This window comes from Anomalospiza imberbis, chromosome 9 (assembly GCF_031753505.1).
Source record: "Anomalospiza imberbis isolate Cuckoo-Finch-1a 21T00152 chromosome 9, ASM3175350v1, whole genome shotgun sequence".
Lineage (NCBI taxonomy): Eukaryota > Metazoa > Chordata > Aves > Passeriformes > Viduidae > Anomalospiza > Anomalospiza imberbis.
This window is the reverse complement of record NC_089689.1, coordinates 1,798,635-1,820,944: the sequence shown is the minus strand read 5'-3', so window position 1 is coordinate 1,820,944 and position 22,310 is coordinate 1,798,635. Positions and strand designations below refer to the sequence as shown.

General features: G+C 38.7%; 1 protein-coding gene and 1 long non-coding RNA gene across 3 annotated transcripts in view; one reads left to right on the top strand and one right to left on the bottom strand.

Annotated features, from left to right (window-relative positions):
* DNM3 (dynamin 3) overlaps positions 1-22,310 on the top strand; it is a 167,062-nt gene that overhangs the window by 40,720 nt on the left and 104,032 nt on the right. Inside the window, exons 13-15 of one of the 2 annotated variants that reach the window (XM_068199307.1) lie at positions 364-412; positions 2,106-2,135; positions 8,701-8,814. In XM_068199307.1, the coding sequence (XP_068055408.1) occupies positions 364-412; positions 2,106-2,135; positions 8,701-8,814 (193 nt within the window). The remainder of the gene's footprint in view (positions 1-363; positions 413-2,105; positions 2,136-8,700; positions 8,815-22,310) is intronic. The other variant, XM_068199308.1, reaches the window with a different exon arrangement.
* Positions 18,197-19,071, bottom strand: LOC137479067 (uncharacterized). The gene is made up of 2 exons (XR_011001952.1): positions 18,843-19,071; positions 18,197-18,541 (listed from the first exon to the last, which is right to left on the bottom strand). It is a non-coding gene; the product is annotated as an uncharacterized lncRNA (long non-coding RNA).

The following is a 22,310-nucleotide window of genomic DNA, read 5'->3' as shown; positions in this document are numbered from 1 at the left end:
GCTTTTTGTCTGCTCTGGATATTTATAGAGGGTAATGTTTCCAAAGTTACCCACATGAGCCATAATTTCTCCGTGTTTTTAGTAACCTTTACCAATGCAAGAAGGATGTTGTTTCAAAGGGGATGATTGGTAGGAGCTGTCTGCTGTGCATGTCCCTTCTGTCCTTTAGCAGGCAAATATCATCAGGTAGAAAAGCAGTTGAAATATGCACATATATGCAGTGATTTTCCTGTGTTTCTTTTGCTGTGTTAATCTAGCTTTCTCTGCTGGAATCAAAAGTAACTATTACTGCTAAAATTATTCCTCAGGAACTGGCTTAGTTCAAGTTTCCTCAGCATAACTCTTTTCCTCTGCTTCCCTTAGTGCCCAACAAAGAAGCAGTCAGGTTAACAAAAGTGCAGTGGGAAATCAGGTAGGCACCTAACAGAGAATGGATGATGGCATGTGCAAGTTAATCCCAGCTGTTTGGTTTTCTTGGCTGCATTTTCTGTTTTAAGTGTATCATTTACCTTTGTTTGCTTCAAACATACATAAATGTGTCCTCATTGCCTTGTTTTGCTGAACTTTTCAAAGCCACCTGACATCCATTGTTATCATCATTTGCTGTTTAGCATTTCTGCTGCTGCTTTGCACTGCTGGTCAGTGTCTTCCCTCCCATGCTGTTCAGTGCCTTGAATCCTCATGTTACACATCGGTGTTTTGTCATTAACTGCAAACTTGTGAATTTCAGAATCCCAAATGCTGGTGAGTACTTGCCTGTGTGTGCTTTGTGTGTTTTGCTACTCCTGATGTGTTCACAGCTGAACTGCAGTGAAGGGCAAGTCAGCAAGCAAATGTGGATTTGCCTTTACCTCTTCTGAAACCTTTCAGCTGACATCACACAGTTGCTGACTATGTACCATAGGCCTTTCTCAGAAAAAACAAAGAATAAGTGGTTGATGCTCTCAGGTTAATTATTATCTTCACTGAAATTCATTAATGAAATTGTTTCTTTTTGTCACGTAAGAATATGGGATTGATTCTGCAAGGTGCTTGGTCCTCCTGAGCCTGCCTTCCTTCTCTGCTTTTGTGTGGGTCAGGGGTTCTTAGTACTTGGCAGGATCAGTCCTCTTCTTAATATGAGATGAAAATAAGCAAAATGCTACTATTTGGAGAGTTTCTGCTCACTTTGAGGTTTTTGCAAAGTCTTAAACAGAAAAAAATTGTTATGGAACTAGTACATACTTGAGAATGAAATAAAAAATAGCAGTAAAAATAAGATGATGAAATTTTGTAGAATTACCAGTATTGAATATCTTCCTGATGTTTTCACATGCAATTTGGTCAAACAATGCTCAGGAGGTTCCAGCTCCTGATGAAATGGTATAATCTAATCCAGGTTTCACCTCCTGATCAAGGTTTTGAAATGTTTTCTAAACTGAGTTTAGATCCAAGTGATAAACCTGAAATTTCAGAAAGTCTCCTATTCGGCTGCTGTTGTAGACAACAGTTCTTGGCAAGAGTTGTAGTCATATTTTTGGGGCTAGAAATTCAATTTCTTCCTCTCACCAAGAAATTGCTAGTTATTTTCAGGATATTTCTTAAAATAATCCAGCAACTTCTTGGATGCGATGGTTCCCCAGAGCCTGACCAGCATGAGTGGCATTTTTGATATAATATATGGTTTGGATTAAAATGAAAAAAAAACCTGGAAGGTCTAAACACTGCAATGGCTTCAAAGAGCAGCCTGTCCCCTCTGAGGAGAGATTTCCTTCTTATCTAGCTGTGCCGGAACATGTGTCAAACACAGCGACTGTCATCACTTTGGAGTGTCCCATAAAAGGAAAAGCAACCAATTATCTGGTTTTCAAAAATACACAAATAAAATGAATGATTTTTTAATTGAGTGAATGTTTTGTCTCTAAAGAAGTGAAGAAAAAGCTTGGCTTTTTTTTTTTTTTTTTTAATTCAATGTTGAAACTTGGTTACTTGTGGTATAAAGGACTTTGCTGAACCTTTTATTGTAGAGATAATAAGCAGATGTTTGTAAGTTGATTGTTTGGAGTTGAAAAGAATGAGAAAATGTTTCTGAAATAAAACTTCATTTTTGCAATTTGCTATTTCAGGGAACCAATCTACCGCCTTCAAGGCAAATTGTACGAGCTAAGTTCTGTAAGCTTTATTGTTGCTTTTTCATTTAGCTTCTCAGAGGGCAAAATTTGTCTCTAACTCATTGGTTTGTCGAATACTTGCTGCTGAACTATTTAATGTCAAGCTGTCTTGTCTGTAACACTACCTCAACAAAGTGTAATTGCAGTTCATCACTTAACTGCTACTAACCTGCTGTTACCAGTCTGAGCTAGTATAACTTCAAATGTTGTAGAGGACTTTGCATCAAATTAATATTTTTATAATTTAACATGTTTCTCAAACTAAAATGACTAATTGGTGTTTATTTTATTATATAACTGGAAAGCAGTTTTTATCTGATGTAACTGCCTCTGTTCATAGTAAACCTGTCTTTGAAAGGTGGGCAAATAAGTTTCTGGTAACCAAAAGGAAACATTAGCTCTGGTGTAAATGAACATGCTGTTTATGGATACAGGTACTGTTCTTGGTGGTTTGTTTATGTCAAGGAATTACTTTGGATAGAAAAATATGAGTTTTATGAATGAATATTTTCAAGCCTTTTTAATATTTTCAAGCCTTTTTAACATTCTCTTCATAGCACCAGGAGGATCAATATCTCACAGACAGACTCTTTTCTAACCCTTTCACTTCATGAGTAAATAAATATGTGAATGTCTTTAATATTACTAATTAGAATTAATTGTCTAAACTGCAGTTAATTTTATAACAAGTTACTACCTGTTCAGTGATGGTAAAGTGTAAGAAATAAACTTCTGTATTGTGTCTATTATTTGGCAATATCTGTGATAAAAACGTACATTTTTTCAGTTTGTTGCCACATCATCAAATTCTATTAGTTATCATTTTAAAGTAAACTTATGTTGAGTTATGGAAAAAGGTCTAGGCAGCACGGATTTTAGCAGCAGTTGAATTGAACCCCTTGGGGAGATCAAGATCACTGAATTTTCCCAAATTAGTGGGATGCTCATTTGCAATACTTTGCTTTTCTTTTTTAATAGCTTGCTTTGGGCTGGAATGATGCAGATAACTATTAACTATTTCTGCGTCTCTTGAAAATAAGATGAGCACAGCAACACCTTATTTTTGGACAATAATGCAAATTCCTCTTAGCATGTTTTTCTCCTTTTTCCTCTACTACTAATTAATCCTCTCATGCTTAATCTGTGGCCTTTTTTTGTTTGTCTTTTCTTTGCTACCGCCTGAGGTTTTGACCTGACTCCACAAAGTTTCTTTTTAAGCCACAGGTTAGTCTCTCTTCTCATTTGCTTGGAGTACTCTGTGCAATGCTTGGTTTTACACAGCACACCAGCAAGGTTTGGCTCCTGAAAGCTGACCCACTCTTAATTGTGTATGTTGTGTGCTGAGGTTTGTTTTGGTGACTAAAATGCAATGTTTTAAGCTCCCCTTGATGATAAAGCTTTAAAGATGAAGGTGTCATTGCTCCATGTGCCCAAATGAAGTGTGTGAGAATGCAAGACACTCCGATTATGGAGGATTATATATAATTTATAGGTGATTTGCTTCTGTGGCAAAATTTGCTGTTGTGGTTGAAGTAGCCCTGTAACTGGAGAAGGGGCTTAATGTGAACTGTGAGTTTAAGGCACTGTCCAGGTGTTGTGGAGGTTTAGGTCTGAGGGGTTTGTTTGACCTGCCTCTCTTCAGTGTTACACCAACAACCTGATTAATTTTCTGGTTAATTTCTTCTGGACACAAGTAGCGTTCAGACCCTATCAGCTGGCCTGAACTACAGTCCTAATGAGTAACTTTTCCCCTTGTAACCCCTTTTTTCCTTTAATCCTGCTTTGTAGCATACTTTGCTGTTTCTTTTCTTCAGATATACTTAAATCCTATTATCCTGCATGACCCAGGAAAAAAATGCTTATAGAATTTTTTGAAACAACCAGATGGAAATGGAGACTTTTGCCATGGTCAGTGAGGTGATCATGAAAAATCATAACAAAGCTATTCAGTCAGTATGTCAGTATTTCTGTGAAAGCTCATGGTGCCCATGAGCTAACACATTCAAAAATATTTCAAAATTTAGCAGCATGAGACCTGCTGGTTTTGAATTTTCACCTTATCAAGTCTAGAGGAGTATTGCTGTTCTAAATAGCCTTTAACTATTTTTTTAGGTTAATATCCCTTCATGTTTGACTTACCTCAGTCTTTGTTTAAATATATTTGGAAGTATGTTTCAGGTTTTTACCCCTGAGAGCTTTGCTCCAGTAAAGACTAAATTTTTCTTTAAAGCAGACATGTTTTTAGGACTTCAGCCTCTGACACTAGTTTTAAGTTATGTAATGCATTGTGCAGTGATTTGTAGGGAAGCAATGTCACAAGATCTCGGTTGTGTTCAGCATCAGAGCAGATCTGATCAGTTTATGCTGTGACATTTGTCAAATTACAGTGAAATACTGTAATAGGTTTCCCCTTTAATACGTTACAGCTTCTGTAGTGTGAGGATCTTCGTGACTGAATCCAAAGAACCAGCAGCTTCTAAGGGCACCTCCCTGAGTAGTTTTTGTAATTTTTATTCCCTCAATGTGCTTACTGTTCGGTAGCACATGTTGTAATGACAGTGGCTGGAAGATGGAGTGATACTGGGAGTTCTGTTCTGGGTTCAGAATTATTTCAGTGGAGTTACACAACACAACTTTAATGGTGCTACATTAACAGTTACTGCTGAGTGTCTCCTTGTGGGAGTGTCCAGTCCCATGATTCTCACTCTTGTGTTTCTCTCTGCCCAGTTTCATGTATCTCACTTTTCTTGAAGTCATCCTTCAAATACTTCTTTAGAGAATCAAAAGTGTCCCATTTCTTTCAATATATTTCTTTTACAAATGCCTTATTTGATTTAATGCAATTAAAGCCATGCAGCAACACATAAAATGTGCTTATTGTGTCAAATTCTGCTTTCCTGTTTATCCATGAAGTGGTGGAGGGTAAGAACAGCAAATATGATTTGGGTTTTGTGCAGCTGAACTATGAGAAAGTGATTTCCTTCTGGCTTGTTCGTGTGCATTGAGAGGCTCTAAGTTTCATTTTTCAGTCACCCAGATTAGGTATCAGGATCCTGAAGGAAGGAACTGTGTCATCTCTTGTTCATCCTGTGCATGGAGTCCAGCTACCGGTCAGAATATTGTCTCCAGTAGCTGTGCCCATGTTTTTCACCTTCCTGAGGCTCATAACTTATGTCACTAACATCCGCTCTGCACAGAATGACATTTAGAAATATGATAGAAAATAGTGAAATGGATCTCTTAGATAGAACCCAATGAGAAAAAGAGCTAGTGAGACCAATAATGAAACAGTGCTTTCATTTTTCAAGCTGAAGTGCTATAAAACATAGCTAACACAACAGTTTAAAAAACTCCAAAATAATAATTCTCCTTCAGAATTTTTGAACTTCAAAAGTGTCTTTGAAAAATGTTACCTTCGAGGAGGATTTCTAAAATATGGCTCGAGGGTTTGGTTGTGGTTTTTTTTTTTTTTTTTGTTTGAGAATTTGGCCAGAGTCTAAGGTGTCATTCAGCTTCTCTGGAAAGTGAAACTATGTTCCTTAATCTCACTTTTTCTTGCATTACACCTTGATCCAACATCTCCCTCTCCTTTACATCCATCACTGATGCTTAGTGTTCTGTAAGTGTAGCTTTTTAGAGTTAACATAATGTGCCTCGGAAATGGGAAAATTCAATGAAAAGGACATGGGCTTAGCACACTAAGCTCATCTTCTCCCTCTTGGTATCCTCTGGAACAGCTTCCTAGTATTTTAGATTGTTATCACCTGTTGTAGAGTCCAGGATATTTTAGAGAACACAGTACTCTGTTTTCCCAGAGGTGTATAGATAAACAGATCTAGAAATTTCACATGAAAAACACACACCCAGAATATTGGTGTAGGTTGATGTTCTGCTCTTCTGCGGGGTTGCGTGGGAATGACAGCTGGCTCTAATCCTCAGCATGCAGAATTTTTGAGGAAACTACTGGCAAATTCCTTCCTTTATGAGACAGTGACCAGGAATTGTCCTCACAAGTCAGCTTGTTTCTGTCCACACCCCATGATGGTTGCACATTTATGGGGAGATGTGCTGGACTGGAGCATGACACAATTCCTGCCTTAGAAGTATTGAAACCTTCAGTGCTTCTTAAGTGGTTTGTATAGTTTAGTTTTTAAAATGCTGGCTTGGTCTGTTCTGAGACCTCTACCATAAATGCCTTCTTGTCGAATTGAGAAAATTGGACTCTTAGTAAGCTGTTACAAAACCTGTGGTAATGGTGAGGAAGAGGATGGAATAAGCAGAGAGTGCTCCTTCCCTTCCCTTTGAAGTGCTCATCACCTGTAAGGTTCTTGAACCTGCTGCTTAGGTGTTCCTGCCTGGTTTGCTTCTAGAAACCACCGCTTTATCTTCACAGACATCTGTGTTCAAATCTTTTACCTTCCCTGAGATATTTCTCCAAAACATTTTTTCTTCAAATCAGGTGCTGGCCAGCCTGCCTGGGCTTCCTGTGTGTGGATATGAGCTTTACATGGAGTAACATGGCATTTTCAATTGCAGACAATGTGGTTCAACAGCATCCTCTCTCCCAAGCCTCTTATTTCAGCTTCTTTATAGCATGGGAACACGTGCTGTGAAGGATTTAGCCTGCTGCACAAATATAGCTCCCCTTCCTGCAGAACTAAGTTCAAGTGAATGCAGAACCTTCATTTTGTTGCTTTCCCCCAACTTTTTTTCCCTTTGCTTGTTTATAGTTCAGTGCAGAAAGAAAAAATAGAATTAGTTTGGTTCCACAACTTGTCCTGTGGCAGCTGCCTGAAGGCCAGTACACTGGCAGTATATGCATGTTACTTGTTTCCTGTTAAAATCTTACTTCAATGAACATTGCAAATAAAATGAGGATTTGATGGGTAATCAAGTTCTTATCAATATGTTTCCCTTAGCTTGCACTTAGGCAAGCAGTCCATGTGTGTTTGTACACACATGCCCCTCTCCACATAGGTTTCTCCCCCCAGTAAACACAAATATTTTATGTCCTGGCTCACTTTTGTAGAAATCTTTGTGGGAGGGGCTATTCCATCTAATCTGCTTGTGCCATACCCCTGAATTTCTTTACAGGAATCATGTCCTGTTCTCTCATCCCTTACTGTGTGGTTTCAGACCCAAATCAATGCTTTCTTAGAGATTTTCTTACAGGCTGAAAACTTACAGCCTGTTTTTGGATCACCAGGACTTTTCTTACACTGCTGGCCTGGTTGTAGTAAATGGGAAAACATGTTTATCTTCCTTGAAATGAAACTGATACTCTTGGATTATGTGCATTTCCATACAATTTCCTGCTTTTCAGGTGCAACTTCTTTGGTTTAGTTATCAACTATAATTCACTCCCTTACCCTGTGCAAAACCAAAGCTGTTTTTTTTTAAGGAGCTTGCAAGAACATCCAGACTGGATAGGAGTGAATTCTGGTTTGGAAACTTTTATAGATGGCAAAGAATAGATGGTGAGCCATGTTCTTCTTTGGTGAGTTGTTGGTATTGGAGTTACTGGTTTTGTAAAGCCCTATGAGAGGAATGTTTGTCTCATATATTTCTTTAAATACAGGAGGAAACTCATGTTTGATCACACAAGTCGGTTCCCGTGGAGCTTCTTGAGAGGGTTCTGAAGGGCTTCTCTGAGCACTTTTTTGTGTCTTAATATTCCATTGGCAAGTGAAGGGTGTTGCTGTGGGGAGAAAGAGTAGAGCTGAGGTTCCTTGCATTTGTGGTTGGGAGGGTTCTGTGGTCTTGTTCAGAGCATGATAGGAAGGAATGTTTGCTTTCTCATTTATATTGGAAAACAGCAGCTGTTCCAATAAAATTGAAAGTTTCCATCTCATCCGTAAATGAATTTTCATGGTTATACTCTTCTGCTGGGGAGTTGTCTCATTTCTCTTAGGTTTCTACTGTCCCCCTTTCTTTGTGCATGATGTAGCCTCCTGGTCTTAGTATTTATAGGTATGTTCACATCTGTTTCTTTCATCTTTTGCTTGTATCTATGTTATAAATTTTTGCTTTACCTATTTTCCCCCTGATTTTTATCGCTGCCTAAGATTTTTTCCTCTTTTCTTTTTCTCTTCTATCCTATGACAAGAAAATGGCTCTCACATTCCTCTCCTTACAGCTTCCTGCCTTAATTTAGGTGCTTTTCCTGGTATCCACCTTTAGCGATGACCTTAAAAATTAGACCAGAATAGTGTAGTCACAGATTAAGTTGTATGGGCTTTCACAATGTATTCACATACAGCAAATAAATATCTTCAAGCTTACCTGACCCTTATCTCACTCACAGTTGCTGAAGTACAACATTCTGATAGTTAGGCTTCTCTCTTTCTCCAACCTTCAGACTGAAAATATAATACTCACTTTGTTACTTTTTTTTGAATGCTGCAAAAACTGTTGAATTTCCCAGAGACTGAAAAAATGCACCTGTTTGTGTTTCATTCAGCAAATCCTTATTTAAAAGAATGAATGCAGCAGCAGAACTCTATCAAGTGAGTAATGAACTAAACTTGTACCTGACTGCACCTCTGCATAGGTCATCCGGAAAGGCTGGCTCACCATCAACAACATTGGCATCATGAAAGGAGGATCCAAGGAATACTGGTTCGTCCTGACTGCAGAGAGCTTGTCCTGGTATAAAGATGATGAGGTAAGGAATGAAGAACATTTTTCTATTGGGGAAAACCCCAGTATTCATACAGTATTCTGGTATCAACTTGAAATATTTAATCAGTTTGTGTAAACTTGAACTGAGAGATTGTTTTAAGGTTTTAGCTGTGTTCTTTAAATTTCTGGTTTGATTCATGGAGAATGCTGACTGTCTAAGACTTCTGTTGAAATGCTGATAACAAACACAGGGTGTGGTGTGGGGTATTTTTTGTTTGTTTAACTTTTTTCTTCTCTTCCTGTGATTTCCACACATTGCTTTAAAAAAGATAAAAGGAAAAAAAATCCCAGGCTGTTTTAGAATACTCTGCTTATTGCCCTATCTTGCTTGGGTTGATCTTGTACATCTACTGCAAGCTGATCATAAATTGTCTGGGTAAATTTACTTCTGAAAGTAACTACAGCAATTGATTTAATGAAAACAGCTGGTCTCCGGTCTTATGTTCTGAGAGGATGAAAAGCACATCTGCAGAGTTCTCTAGCTGGTTGGTGTGGATTTTCAAATTTGACAAAAAATGCACCTTCTTGGGTGATCAGTAAATCTGAGGTGAGTAATATGGAAATAAAGAAAAGGACATCCACATTGCTCACTTTGAATGTACTGTTAGGCAGCTTGTCTGTTCTGTTTAATGACTTTTTCAACAGTGTGTATAATGATACATTTTATCCAAGACCTCAGCATAGGGCTACATTAAAAAAACCACTATTATTTCCTATTTGGTCCCCCCCCCCCCAAAAAAAAGTTAAATGTTTTTAGTAAGAAATTATTGATTTTTCGAGCAAACCAGTTCAATGGATGGAAGAAGCACAGGTAAAGAGAAAGCTTTAAATGAGCTCTAAAGCATCACTCAATCTTTTCATCTTATTCTAAGTAATAATCAAAACACTGGTTGAGCCCAACAAAACAGGTTGATGGGGACTGTGCAAATTCATATTCTTTTTAAACATCCGTGGTGTTTTACTGCAGTGGATTCTCTGGAAGCCCTGGGGAGAGGGCCTGCAGTGCATAAGGCAGAGCTCTCCCGAGTCCTGCAAATCCAGGATGTGGAACTCCTTCAGTAATGCTGCTGAGGGTGGAACTGTGCTGCTCAGAAATTGCTTTTTTTCCCCCAGTCCGTAGCCATTTCAGGAGAGACTTTAAGGCAGAGTGACAAATTAGATTAATCTTGAGGATTTTGCTCCTTGCCCATTTATTTAAGTTTTAAAGGGATTCAGATTTAGTGTAACAGAAAAACCAGTGCGTGTCAGGGAGGAGCCAAGGGGCAGGTGTCAAGGGGGGAAATTTTACTCTCAGATTGCTGAAATAGAATTTGAAAAAAATGCAAAAGTGACTTTATGAATTTGAAAATTCAAAGTTGTTTTTTTGTGATCTGCCTGGAAAGTTACTAGAAGCAGCTTTCTTAGGTAAGATACAGGTAACTATAACTAAAAGAAGCAATGTGGCAAAACTAACACACCTGCTGTGTTTTTTATCTCAAGCAGTTGGAGGTGCATCCTAGATCAGCTGTGGCAATATTTTAGGTAGTTTTGGTATTGTCTTTTAAGTCTGATTTTTGTTTAGTGAGAAATATAAAAATTCCTGAAAATCCTAGTGGTGCATCTTGTGCTGTGCAACTTTAAAAATAAATAGTTTTGACAATCTGCTGAGGAGGGTCACCTGGGAAGCTCATGAAAGTACTCAGAAGGAAGTGGCCACTGTGTGATTTCCATATGCATATTTTAAGATAACGTCTCTTAATTGCCAAACAGTTGTGTTTTGAGAATCATGAAAATGTCACTAGTTAATTCAGGCCATGGGAGATCACTCAGGAGTTTCTTAGAGTGGTAAGAAAATAATTGCATAGGATAATAGCAGAGTAGTATTCCATGAGGATAATAGCAGAGTACTATTCCATGCTCTGCTGGTGAAAGAAGTTGCTCCTTAAGTACAGATTAGCTGTATAATTTGATTATTTTGTCCTGGAAAAGAGTTTATAAAGTTATGATTTTTTTGTTTGTTTTGTTTTTTTTACTGGACCTTCTCAGTGAGACTGAAAAATCAGTAAGGCTCCTCAGCTGCTGGCTGGAGTGGCTGTGTGGGGGTGTTTCCCCCAGTGAGATGTGCAGTCTGGTGATGTGAGAAGTGATCCCTGTGTTTGTGTCTTGTGTGCCCTGCGAGGTCGTGGGGAGTTCTGAGCCCCCAGCCCCTGCTCGGGCTGGTCAGGAGCTTTTCCCTGGCAGCTGGGGAAGGTGCAGGGCCAGCTCTCACCTGGCTTCCCTTGCCATGCTGAGGAGTTTGTGCCCTCTGTGCCTGTAGCCAGTGCTGCAGCAGCTGTGGACCAGAGAGCTCTGGCAATGTGTTTTGCAAAGCTCCAGAGCCTGCTGGGGCCTCCAGGGCTGTGTACCCCCTCTAGTGTAAGCTGAGCCTGTTTTCTAGTCTGGAATTTGCTCTGAGATCAAAATCACTAGTGGTGACTCTAGTACTGTTAGAAGGATGTAAATTCCTTGGTGAGGTGCAGCTTTATAAGTGATAAAACCACAGTACAATGTATTTAGAAGCAAATTGCTATGGCAAAAGATTTCAGATTATCCTGTATGATATCAGTATTAGAAAAGAAATAATTGTTTTCTTCACATGGCTTTGTTGGTCAAACATACACCAGGATTTTATTCCTGATGATAGGGATTCAGTGCCCAAGAATGGAGTTTTTAGACTTGCAGTTCTGGAAATGCCAGGTTGATGTTTGAACAGTGTTTTTGGAGCAGTTACAGTATCGGTTCTGGGAGAACTAACACGGATTAGTTTCTGATCCTGCACACAGTTGCTTCTGTTTGTAACTTTGCTGTGTGACCAGTACCATGACTTTGTGCTTTTCTACTTAAAAACCAAGCAAGGAAAGTGCTGTGTACTGGCTTTAAGGCTGCTGTAAACACGTGCAAGATCAGCACGCTCCGTGACCTCACAAATACAGATTTTTTTCATAGAGTATTCCATGTAATCCTAGCTGAAGCATTATAGGGCACACCTACACATACAAATTATTAAATTTGAGCATTATAGCTCTCAGTTTTTACTGTATTGTTAAGTAGCATTAACTAAGGTTCATTTGAGAGTCAACCTGAAATCTGAAGTATGTGAATTAGCCACTTCTGCATTAGGATGAAACGGATTTTGGGAATGTGGAATGTCATTCTGTCTTGTGAATAAAAAACCTCTTTACTGTAAAGATATGGATGCCATTTGTAAAGTGGTGTAGCATCGTTACGGTGCATGGTCATAGAATGTGATTTTATTCTTCGTTCTAAAGCATCCACTGGCATTATTGCTGTGCTAAGGATGCCAAGCTGGACTCTGGGATTAGAATTTCTAAAAATGTGAAATTTACATTGGTGGGGGAAAATCTCCTGTAGTCTTATTTCCAAAGAAAATATTTCCATCCTGTTTCAATTGTAAACGATACTATTGTCAACATCAGTGATGGATGCAGTTTGTATTATAATTTCACTGTTTGTTCCCAGTTGTAAAATGATGTGAGATTTGAGAGCGAACTTACAAAAATAAGGGAGGAGGTGAAAGAGTGGAAAGGAGAGAAGTTCCTCTAAGGTCTGCCATTGTGTATGTTTACAGAATGAACTTGCCACACAGTAAGCTGCTCTTGGCTTCTGTGGCGAGCAGGAATGTCGGGGAGTTTTACACAGCAAGAATCGAGCGATGCCTGGGAAGCAAACGGGAGGACAGAACATACGGCGGTGCCGCAGGGCTGCGGATAAATCCAACTTACTGTTAGTGAGCTCGTGAGAACAACTAGGAAAAGAGTACTATAGGAAGCACAGTAAGAATTTCAGCAGTGGGTTTTATTGTACTTGACAGGCAGTGCTGCTTTGACTCTGGGCTTGGTGACTGACCGGCCGTCTGAGGTCCAGAGCGACTCTTGGCTGGAGCTGGTGCTGCAGATGCTCTGGGCTGTCAGAGCGGGGTCCCACTGGCGGCTGTCCCTCAGGCTGGGTTGTCATGCGACTGCCTGTCTGTGCCTGCTGTACAGGTGAGAGGATGTTCTGCACAGCAAGTGTAGACAGGCAGACACATGACAACTCCGTCCAGCCAGTCCCTTGGAGCCATCGCCGCTGCTGTGCAACACTTTGTGCCAGTCCACTTTAGGGAGTGTTTGTTGGGGGGAACACACATAACAGAATTAAACTTTAAAACATTGGCAGCTGCAGAACAAGAACAGAACTTGATTTTATTCAGAAAAGAAGCTTGGTACATGAGTTATCATTGTGCTGACACATATCAGGGATGCGATTTCAACAGACTGCTCACGCTGAACATTTGGAAAAGCAAAAAGAACCGAAGCCGTGGTTTATTTTATATGCAATTTGTACAGGGTTTTGCCTACACATTGTGCTCACACATAGTAATTTAACCAGATGTTTTTACTCTTCATGGAAGCACAGAAATACTGAAGTTCAAGATAAAGGATATGTTTATACAGTGCATATTTTCTAGGCGCAGATAAGTACAATAATCTGGGATGTTAAAAATAAAAATCCTTCTGTATAAATGGAGGCTGCAACTTGCACATTAACCCCATTATAGGGAATGTGCTGGAAAGAAAACTGCACTTTGGATCGATTTTGCTAATATGTGATAGCTGTACATGTATTATATTCCTTTTAGTATTTTGGTTTGCATGTTATTTAAATTTTGCTTTGTCTCAAAATCTGTACTTTCTGACAAAATAAATTGACCTCATAAAACTTCAGTAAATTTTTTTCAGTCAAATACGGACTATACTAGAGATCAAAAGCATGCAAATAGCATCATTACACATCACAAAATGTGCTGCTTTGCTGAATTTTCTCTATACACTGTCTCTACACACAGTGACTGTAATCCAACTTTGCAGTGACATTTGAAACATTTCTGGGGTATTGTTTCAGAAGGTATAAAACCCATTGGAACCTTAAAGGGGGAATAGAATAATTGTATTAATTTTCTCTACAGATTAAATGTTTCTGGTTTGTAATGGTGTTCTTGAATCTCTGTTGCTCGCTAGTGCCACCATAGGTAAGCAACAAAGTTGTGCTTTCAAACCCTTCTCAAACATACCCCATTCAGAGTAGCAGCCAAACAAGCCTGAAAACTGATTATAAATTACCAGAGATTAAAGGTGGAGATAGTGCTGAGGTTTTATATTAAACTAATAATAAGTCAATATGTAATTATTCAGGTGTTCTGTCTCTAATAATTTTGCCGTAAAGAATAATAGACGTTTCAGTTAATAAATAAATTGACTATACAAGTTAAGTTTATCAATTATATGAATAAAATTTTCCTTAAGCCTAACAAGGTGGAATAAGATGTCTTAAATTAATTAATCAACCACAAAAAATGGCTAATTAATTCAGAGATGAAAAATTAATTCCAATATATTAAATGCTTTGTCTTTATAAAATGTTTACTTATATTTTTATAGCTAAAAGTAAAATTTTAAGGCTGTGTTTTAACTTTCCATTTCTTGCTGCCTGCTTTACCATTTTGAAGAAAAACAGAAGTGGAAAATTAGAAGTATTTTTAAAATAGATATAATACACTGATTGTTTCATAGATTTAATCAGATTTAACTCCTGCATTTAGTTGCTGAAGTAATGAAAAATCTTTAGTCTGGAAGAAAATTAGGTCTGACCTGCTGTTATGGATTCTTCTTGAAATAACAAAGAATTGTACAGTCAAAGTCATTGGCAACCTATAGTACAGAATATTGGAATAGCAGAAGTATGGATTTTCTAGAATAGATTTTCAGTTAGCAGCTGTCAGGGAGGTTGTGCTGGGAGGAAAATCGTAAGTGGAAACTTGGTGCTGTCTTTCTAATAACTGTACACAAGGAGAATTCATCAAAGAATCGGCAAAAAGCTTTACATCTTGACAGAGGCAAGTTTGTTTTCCCTTCAGTTAATTCACTGGGTGCTGCTAGACATGACTAGATTAATATTTCCACTTGATTTTCATTTAAAAACTGAAATTCCTTGAAATTGTAGTTAACTTGCTTCAAGGGCTTAACATTTTTGTGTGCTGTCTGGTTGACACACTGAGTCAGTAAAGGACTTGAATATTTTAGAATACTCATAATAAAAAAAAAATCTCATGATTGCCAGTATTATATTTACAGAAATGTATGTTAAGGACCTGACTTTAAATATGGGTACCTTGGAAACTGAATTGAGATATTTATTCCCTCCAGTTGTGATCAGGACTCTTTATTTAAGGGAGGGCTTTTATTTTTAGGTACTGCTTTGCAATGCTGTGTAAAATGCAGTACAGAACTACAGTAAAATAATTCAGGAAAGTTTCATTCTTAACTCTGGCATTTCCTGTCTTTTTGTAGGTTTAATCCTGACCCTTAATAGTATTTCAATTAAGATTTTTTTTTTCCCTAAATAAAGTACATATCAGGAAGCAAAGCCTTTTACAAGAAAAAGTAAAGTTACTTGAAAGATGATAATGAACATTCTATGTAGAAGCCTGGAATTTTTATGCAGGTATTTTGCTATTTTGGTTATAATATTTTCCATCTAGAAATGATACTTGGGTGGTCTGGAGGCACAGTGATAGTACAGGAAGGGGGGCAAGGAGCGTGGGGCGGGTGGCAGTGTCTTCATGCTCTGAAAATACAGATGCATTAAATAGCACTGGCAATGGTCATACAGGAGACAACATGCAGCTTAATGACAAGGCAGAAAGATGGCAAATGACATGGTTTTTTAAAAAAGTAACTAGTTTTTTTCACATTTGGATACTTATTTGATCTATATTTATTTCTGTAAAGTTAGCTGACTTTCCCCCACCCTTCTCTCTCTTTTCCTTTTATTTTTAACATTAAAGGAATAGTCAGAAAAGGTTTGAAATATTTTCTTCCTCTTTCCTGTTTAATTTTTTTTGAGTGCATTTAAAAAAATACACTTCCTAAAGATGCAAAAAAGTCTATTATATTGGAACACTCACCTATTTAAATGTTCCTACTGGCTTTAATCTGCATTTTATGGTAATATTTATCAGTTCACACAACAGGCTTAAGCATTGGTATCGTCCTGGCTTTAGAGAACTGTCACCATGATTAGTACGCATTCGGTCCTGCTAATTTCTTTTTTTATTCATTACAAAAAGTAATATTTGGTGGTTTTTTTTTTCCTCTTGAAATATTTATATGCCACCTATTTGTGTTTGTTGACATGCATGTTTAAAGCATCTTGTTTTATTGCTACTGAAATCTCTTCTCTGTGGCTATGACCAACTAGGAATTGTTTCAACTAAACCAGCAGTGTTTTAAGAACCACGGAATCACTTAATTCACTTTGAAAATGTTTTGATTACTGAGCCGAGGTCGATATACTTCCTTATTCATTGCTAACAATGCAGCCTTTCTTTCCATATCTGCTGCTTTGCACTCTGCATTTCCCCCCCGCCTCCTTTCCAAGCCCCATGCCAAGGGGGCCTCCTCGATCTCAGCCTTCCAGTCTAAAAATGTAACTTTGAAGAGTCATGGGTGTATGGGAGGGGAATCACTTCCTAAATCCAGAAAGGTCATTTAAAATAAAGATTAATGCAAATAGTGGACTGGAGATAAGAGAAACACTCGTTCCATATGTTTCCATCGTCCTTGCTTATTTAGCAAAAGTTAACACAGGCTATCTGCAACACTATTCTCATGGAGAGCCTATTATTCCCTGGATAACAGTATTTCCTTCCTTAATTTCTAGATCAGAATTAAAAAAAACCAAACAAACAGTAGCTTTGCAAGTAAACGTTAGAGAAAAAAAAAAGTGCAAATGATCATATTCCCCTTTTCCCCTTGAAAGCAAAACTGGGTGAGTTTCTTAACAAAATTTGGAAACATTTTTCTACCGCTTAAGCAAAATCTAAGTCATAAAACTTTTCAGATTTGTGATGCCTAAGACAGCAATCATACGTAAAGATTGAGAAATATTAATGCCAGTTTGACTCTACTTCCATTCCTTTAATTTCTTCCTGTTGCTACAGATTTTCTCTTAATAACCACATTTATGTGTGTATTGTAACTCCACTTCAAAGCAGAATGAGAATAAAAATTCCATCTGCTTATACTACAATGGACTAAACCCCACTAAGTTAATTCTAAAAATAATCTTCTGCAAAAAAAAACCAAAAAAAAAAAAAAAAGAGGCTGAATAACTTACAAGTGTATAGATAGATTAAAAAAGAGTTTTTTGATCAAAATAAAAGTTTTGCTGGGAGGCAGAGGGAAATGACAGTGCTGGTCCTTGCTTTGTAAGCTTTAAGGCAGCCAGTCCAGGCACCATCACACCAACGCTACATGACCAGTTCTCCCCAAAAGCTCTTCTATTGATTATTGAAGGAGCGATGGAAAGGGTCAGCATAATATATAGATTTTTTAAATAAAGAAATTACAGCATGACGGCTGTCTAAAATACCGTGCACCTTCTGCAAAGTCGGCTGGTTATAATATTAACGGCTGCACATTTATGCTAATTCTTTTTACAGTACAGCTATTCCAAGCCTTCCTGGCAATAATGAGCACCATATAGGTGGGATTTTTTTCCGGTTGCAGTAGTTTGTTACTACTGTTAACTTTAGGGGAGCTGACTCTGGAGTTCGGCTGGTATCAAATTGCAGCCCAGACTTTTTGTATTATTTTGTCCGTGGGGATTTCATTCAGCCTGAGGGTTTTTTTCCCCTACCAGGACAGCTGGAAATTCACCAAAGCAAACTTCTGCATTGGTTTACAAATTCCATTTTTATCAGTGGGATTCAGGACAAAGTAACTTATCATTTTGAATGGTAGAAGAATTATCAGCGATTCAAAGTACACATGAGAGCGGCAACAATCAATCGGTCCTGATCATTCCCATGCAATATCCAGCCAGGTATTGGGTTGGAAAGCTCTTTCTTCCCTTTTATTTATTGAGTGACTTTTTTTCCATCACATCCTGAACTTTAAAAGGTAATTTTTCCTGACAATCAAAGATTTTGTATTCTACATGGCAGAAGCCTAGCATGGAGTAGTTAGTTTTTCTATGGTTTCTCTCCCAGTTTTCATTAGCACATCTAGCATAAGTTACTTGCAAAGTCTCAACTGCATATAAAAAATTAAGTACAATTTTCCCAGAGGTGATATATTTTACAATAATATAAACTATTATTCATGCATTCTTTTCTAGTATTTTATTACTTTAAGCAAAAATAATTTTTAAAAAAATTGATCTTCAGATCATAGATCACAACAGAAGCTATTCAGAATACATACTTCTAGCAAGCCTAAGAAAAGAAAAATTATATACTTCTTAAATATTTATACTAACAGCTTCAAGTAAAAAAAATTAAATTTACCTTTTTAATTTGTTGGGGAATAAAGCTTTATTTTAAATTAAAAAAAAAAATTAGTAAAAAAGAAATGACCGACTTTAGCTTTAGTGTTGTACACTTTTCTAGGCAGTGTACCTCTAGGCAATATACCTCTCTCATTTCTTGCATGGCTTTTAGTGCACCATCAGAGCTCCATCTTTCTTGCAGTGATGACTGGAGGAAGGGGGGAGGGGAGTCACCTAGGTTCGCCAGGTCATAGGCCAGGTGTTCTTCCAAAGCAGGCCTTACCAGAAAGTCTTCCCCGCTTTATTCTGCAGTCCTCCTTTTTCACAGTGTCCCTTAGCGTTTCTTATTCCCTAGTGTGCAAAACCTGTGAAGAAAAATACTGGATATGAGATCTGAAAGGAGCAATGAGTGTCTTCTCCTTGGCAAAGAGCAACTTGCGTCCCCAATAGTCCACGCCGCCGCTTTGCCTTGCCCAGTCTAACCAATGTGCAGACTACTGTACAACAGCATTGTCCTGAACAGGTAGTCTGAACACTGGGGCGACGGAGCAGGATCTCCGGACGCGTCTATTTATTTATTTTAAATCCTCTTTTAGTCTCGGGGAAAAACTGCCTTCCTGCATCACGGGTTGTGCTCGGCTCTCGCTCACACTCTGCAGCACTCACTGAAACACACTGAAGTGCTGTGATTTCCAGTCTTGACGTGGCACATTTGCAGCAGACTGGGGATCTGGCAATGAATTTAGGACCAGGAAAAGGGGGAGGGCTGGGCCTGAGAGTCCATATATGGGATGATGTCACCCTGGGGAGGTTTGGGTATGCACTGTGCCGCTGGTGAGACCGCTAGAATTGCCTGCTCTCAGACATGGGTCTGTGTATAAAATGGTACCAGATGTTTTAGTGTAATGTTAAGCAGTCATTTCATCTTCAGGCCAGATTTTTTTCTTCAACTGGGCAGGAAGTGGGCCCCAGTATGGAAAAGCTGTAAAAAGTCAAGATGTACAGTTTCGCTGCAGCCAACAGAGAGCGAGTTAATGTAGATACAGAATTTGCTCTTTTGTGAAGACTGAAAAACAGAATTTATAAAAAGCATTCTGCTAAGGAAGCTAGTGTAATAAGCCAGTGCTTATTTTCTTTCTTTTTAATAACTCTAGTTGTGCTTTTCTATTTTGGCGTTTCAGACCAAGAAAAGGGCAAATAGGTTCATTTTTTCTTGGAACTGTCAGCGGCATGCAGGCTGCTGAGACTTGAACAGTAATTAGAGTTACTTCCTGAAAGTGAAGCCCCCATGAAAAGTCTGGAGAAATGTTCTTTGTCATAGCCTCTACATGAGTAATTAGTTCCACATGTGGCCTTCCTATTTCCCTTCAGCTATTTTGGCTGGCTGGCTGAATACTTTGCTATAGCTCAAGACTTAAAGAAGCTTTAAAGTTTTCATTTCAAGCATCCACTGTGAAAATAGCTATTTCTGGTGTCATAATAAATTGCTTCTGGTAGATCAGTGCTATTAGGCCTGGCATTGTTTTTCACTGGTAACCCTGCTGGTCCCATTTTTCTTTTAATGGTGCTTGGTGGAATTATTCTGCTGAATTTTATCTTTGATGTTTACCAGATCTATTGAATTTTGCCAACTATGACTTTACCGTAGATTTTAAGATATTCTCCCTGCAGGCAACCAGTCTTATTCTCCGGTAATTTTTTTTTCTTTGTTACTCATTCTCTTGAATCGATCTGTTGTACTTAGTTTGATTTTGTTGTGTGTTTTTTTTTTAGTTTTTTTTAATCTGCCTTAGCCCGTGGTCTAACACAACAGCTGACAGAAAATGCTAGCTCTTCTCAAGTCGAACTTGGAGGTGATCGTGTCTGGGTCTGGATATGCAGATTGTGTCTGGGTGTGCAAGGATGCAGTTGGTGCCAGCAGTTCTTTTTCTGCCTGGAATTCTGAGGCAAATATCAGTGTCTTGAGAGGCAGATCTCCACCAACTTCCTGGACAGGAATGTATGTAAATCTAAATGTGTACTGTGAGCTCTGGTGTCCTAAATAAATTCTGTATGATTCGGTTCTTCCTAGGTGCCAGCAGATTCTGAGAGTCATAGTTCCTAGAGGTGTGCACAGGGCAGATTGTAGAGCTCTCTCTCACTTCAGGGAGAATGAATGGAACAAACTTGGATGCTAGGGAATTGGAATTGGAGTCTCAGTCCAATGAAAAAGAAAAGTGACCTTCAGGCTGCTTTGTGGTGGTGGCTAAGCACTGAGAGTCTGTTTTAGAATGAGCACCCTCCAGCTCTCCCATTTGGGTCACAGGGGACTAACGTGTCCAAGCAGTGCTGGGGTTTCTTGTTTAATTGGCAGAGGTAAAGGTTTGGAGAGGTTTAATGTGTTGTGTGCTTCACTTTCTTAAAACCAGCAACAAGTGTATCAGAGAGAGTGAGCTGGTGGGCAAGGGCTTTTGAAGATAAAATTGCAACAAGGGAGAAAGTAGAGCACAACATGGATAAACCAGGAGGGCACCTTGTCTGTGTATCATTGCATGTGTAGGGGCTGGCTTTTTTATGGTATTCCCACTTGGCACTTGCCTTGTGGAAGAAGAATACAATTTTGGAAAGACTGAGGAATGATTTTTGTGAGTGGGACCCTCAGTAGAGTAGTCAGATTTTCCCCAGTGAGGAACTGTCAGAGATTAATTACTGCATGTGTCACCAAGAACAAGAAATTATGTTGTCAAGGAAAGACGGCATTCCAGGGATCTTCTTTCCATACCAGCCGAAAGGGACGTAGGCTGAATAAAACAGCAGGCAAAACATTAATGAGCCAAGCAGGTTTAGGGCTGAGGGAAGTGAAGTTTGGAATCTTGCTGCCAAGTGCAGCAGCGTTAGTCTGTGAGTTTTTCCCGAGATGGTTAAATAGAACCAGAATGGCTCCCCACACTGCGGCCTGGAAATTTGTTCCCTCTGTGTTTTGTTTCCTGGCAAAAGCAGAACTTCAGAGGAATAAAGGAGAACAGGAGGTTTGGGTTGTTCTGGGAGCCCAGGAAGATGCTAAAGCCTTGTTGGGGAGAACCTCTACTACAGTGCAAAGCCATTCAGACCTCCAATGCATTTTTTCTTTCCTTCCTAAGGGCTGCTCAACTGCTTACACACCTCTGTCTTAGACGTTTAGACCAAATCCCTCCTTTTCCACTTGATTTCGGTTTGGAAAGGAATAGGCCCAGAAAGCCATTGACATTTCTATTCCTTCTGATGCCAAGTTGAGACTAGACTTGAAATATTTGAAATCTTTCACTGAATAGCTCCCCATCTCTTCAGTGGGATTTGAACTGCTTCCAGTCAGCTTCCGAGGTCATCCTGTGCTTTCAGCCATCATGGCAGCAGCATGGCAGGCTCCACTCAGTCAGTATCAATAATAAACTGTTACCCATAGTTTATATTAAGTGCCTTCCAAAGGTAGTGATAAACTTTCATTTTTCATGAGTTTATCATCATGCTGTGTCTATGAACTCAGCCCCATGATTAAATTATTTTCCACAAGCTGACAATATTCTTTGATTTTCAACTTGGACGAAACTAAGGATTTCGGGAAGTCCAGCTTCTTCATTAATGCTTATTTGGAGGACCACTATGAAAAAGAAAATAGCTGTATTTCTGCTGGATTGTTTTCTTCTCCAGACACTGCAGACCACTGCAGACAGCAGTGTAGTGCCAGTGTAGTGCCAGGCCATTCTTCACACTGAATGGGATGGACATCTTTGAAATGGTCATGAAGTGTGTGGGTAGCACAGGAGCTGTGTGCTTCTTGTTTGTAAAACATCCCAGACTGCATTTACGTGGTGAAGTGGCTGAACTGCCATTAGTGTGAGTTTTTTGCATTAAAAGGTTGCCGTAGAAGTGTCTGGAGAATTGTAAATTTTGTATCTCTGCTTTGTAAAAGCATTAGATATGATCCAGGGAACTCCAGAAGAGTAAATGGGTGTCTGCAGCTGATAAATGAGTTGAAATAATAGCAGGCAATTGTACATAGCTATTTTTGAAATTCTCAAGGAGAAAATTGTCTGCCATGATTTGCTGTAGCTTTTTTTGCACATACAGCAGCAAAGGTTAACCCTTTTTGGAGCTCAATAATGATTTAAAAGGATT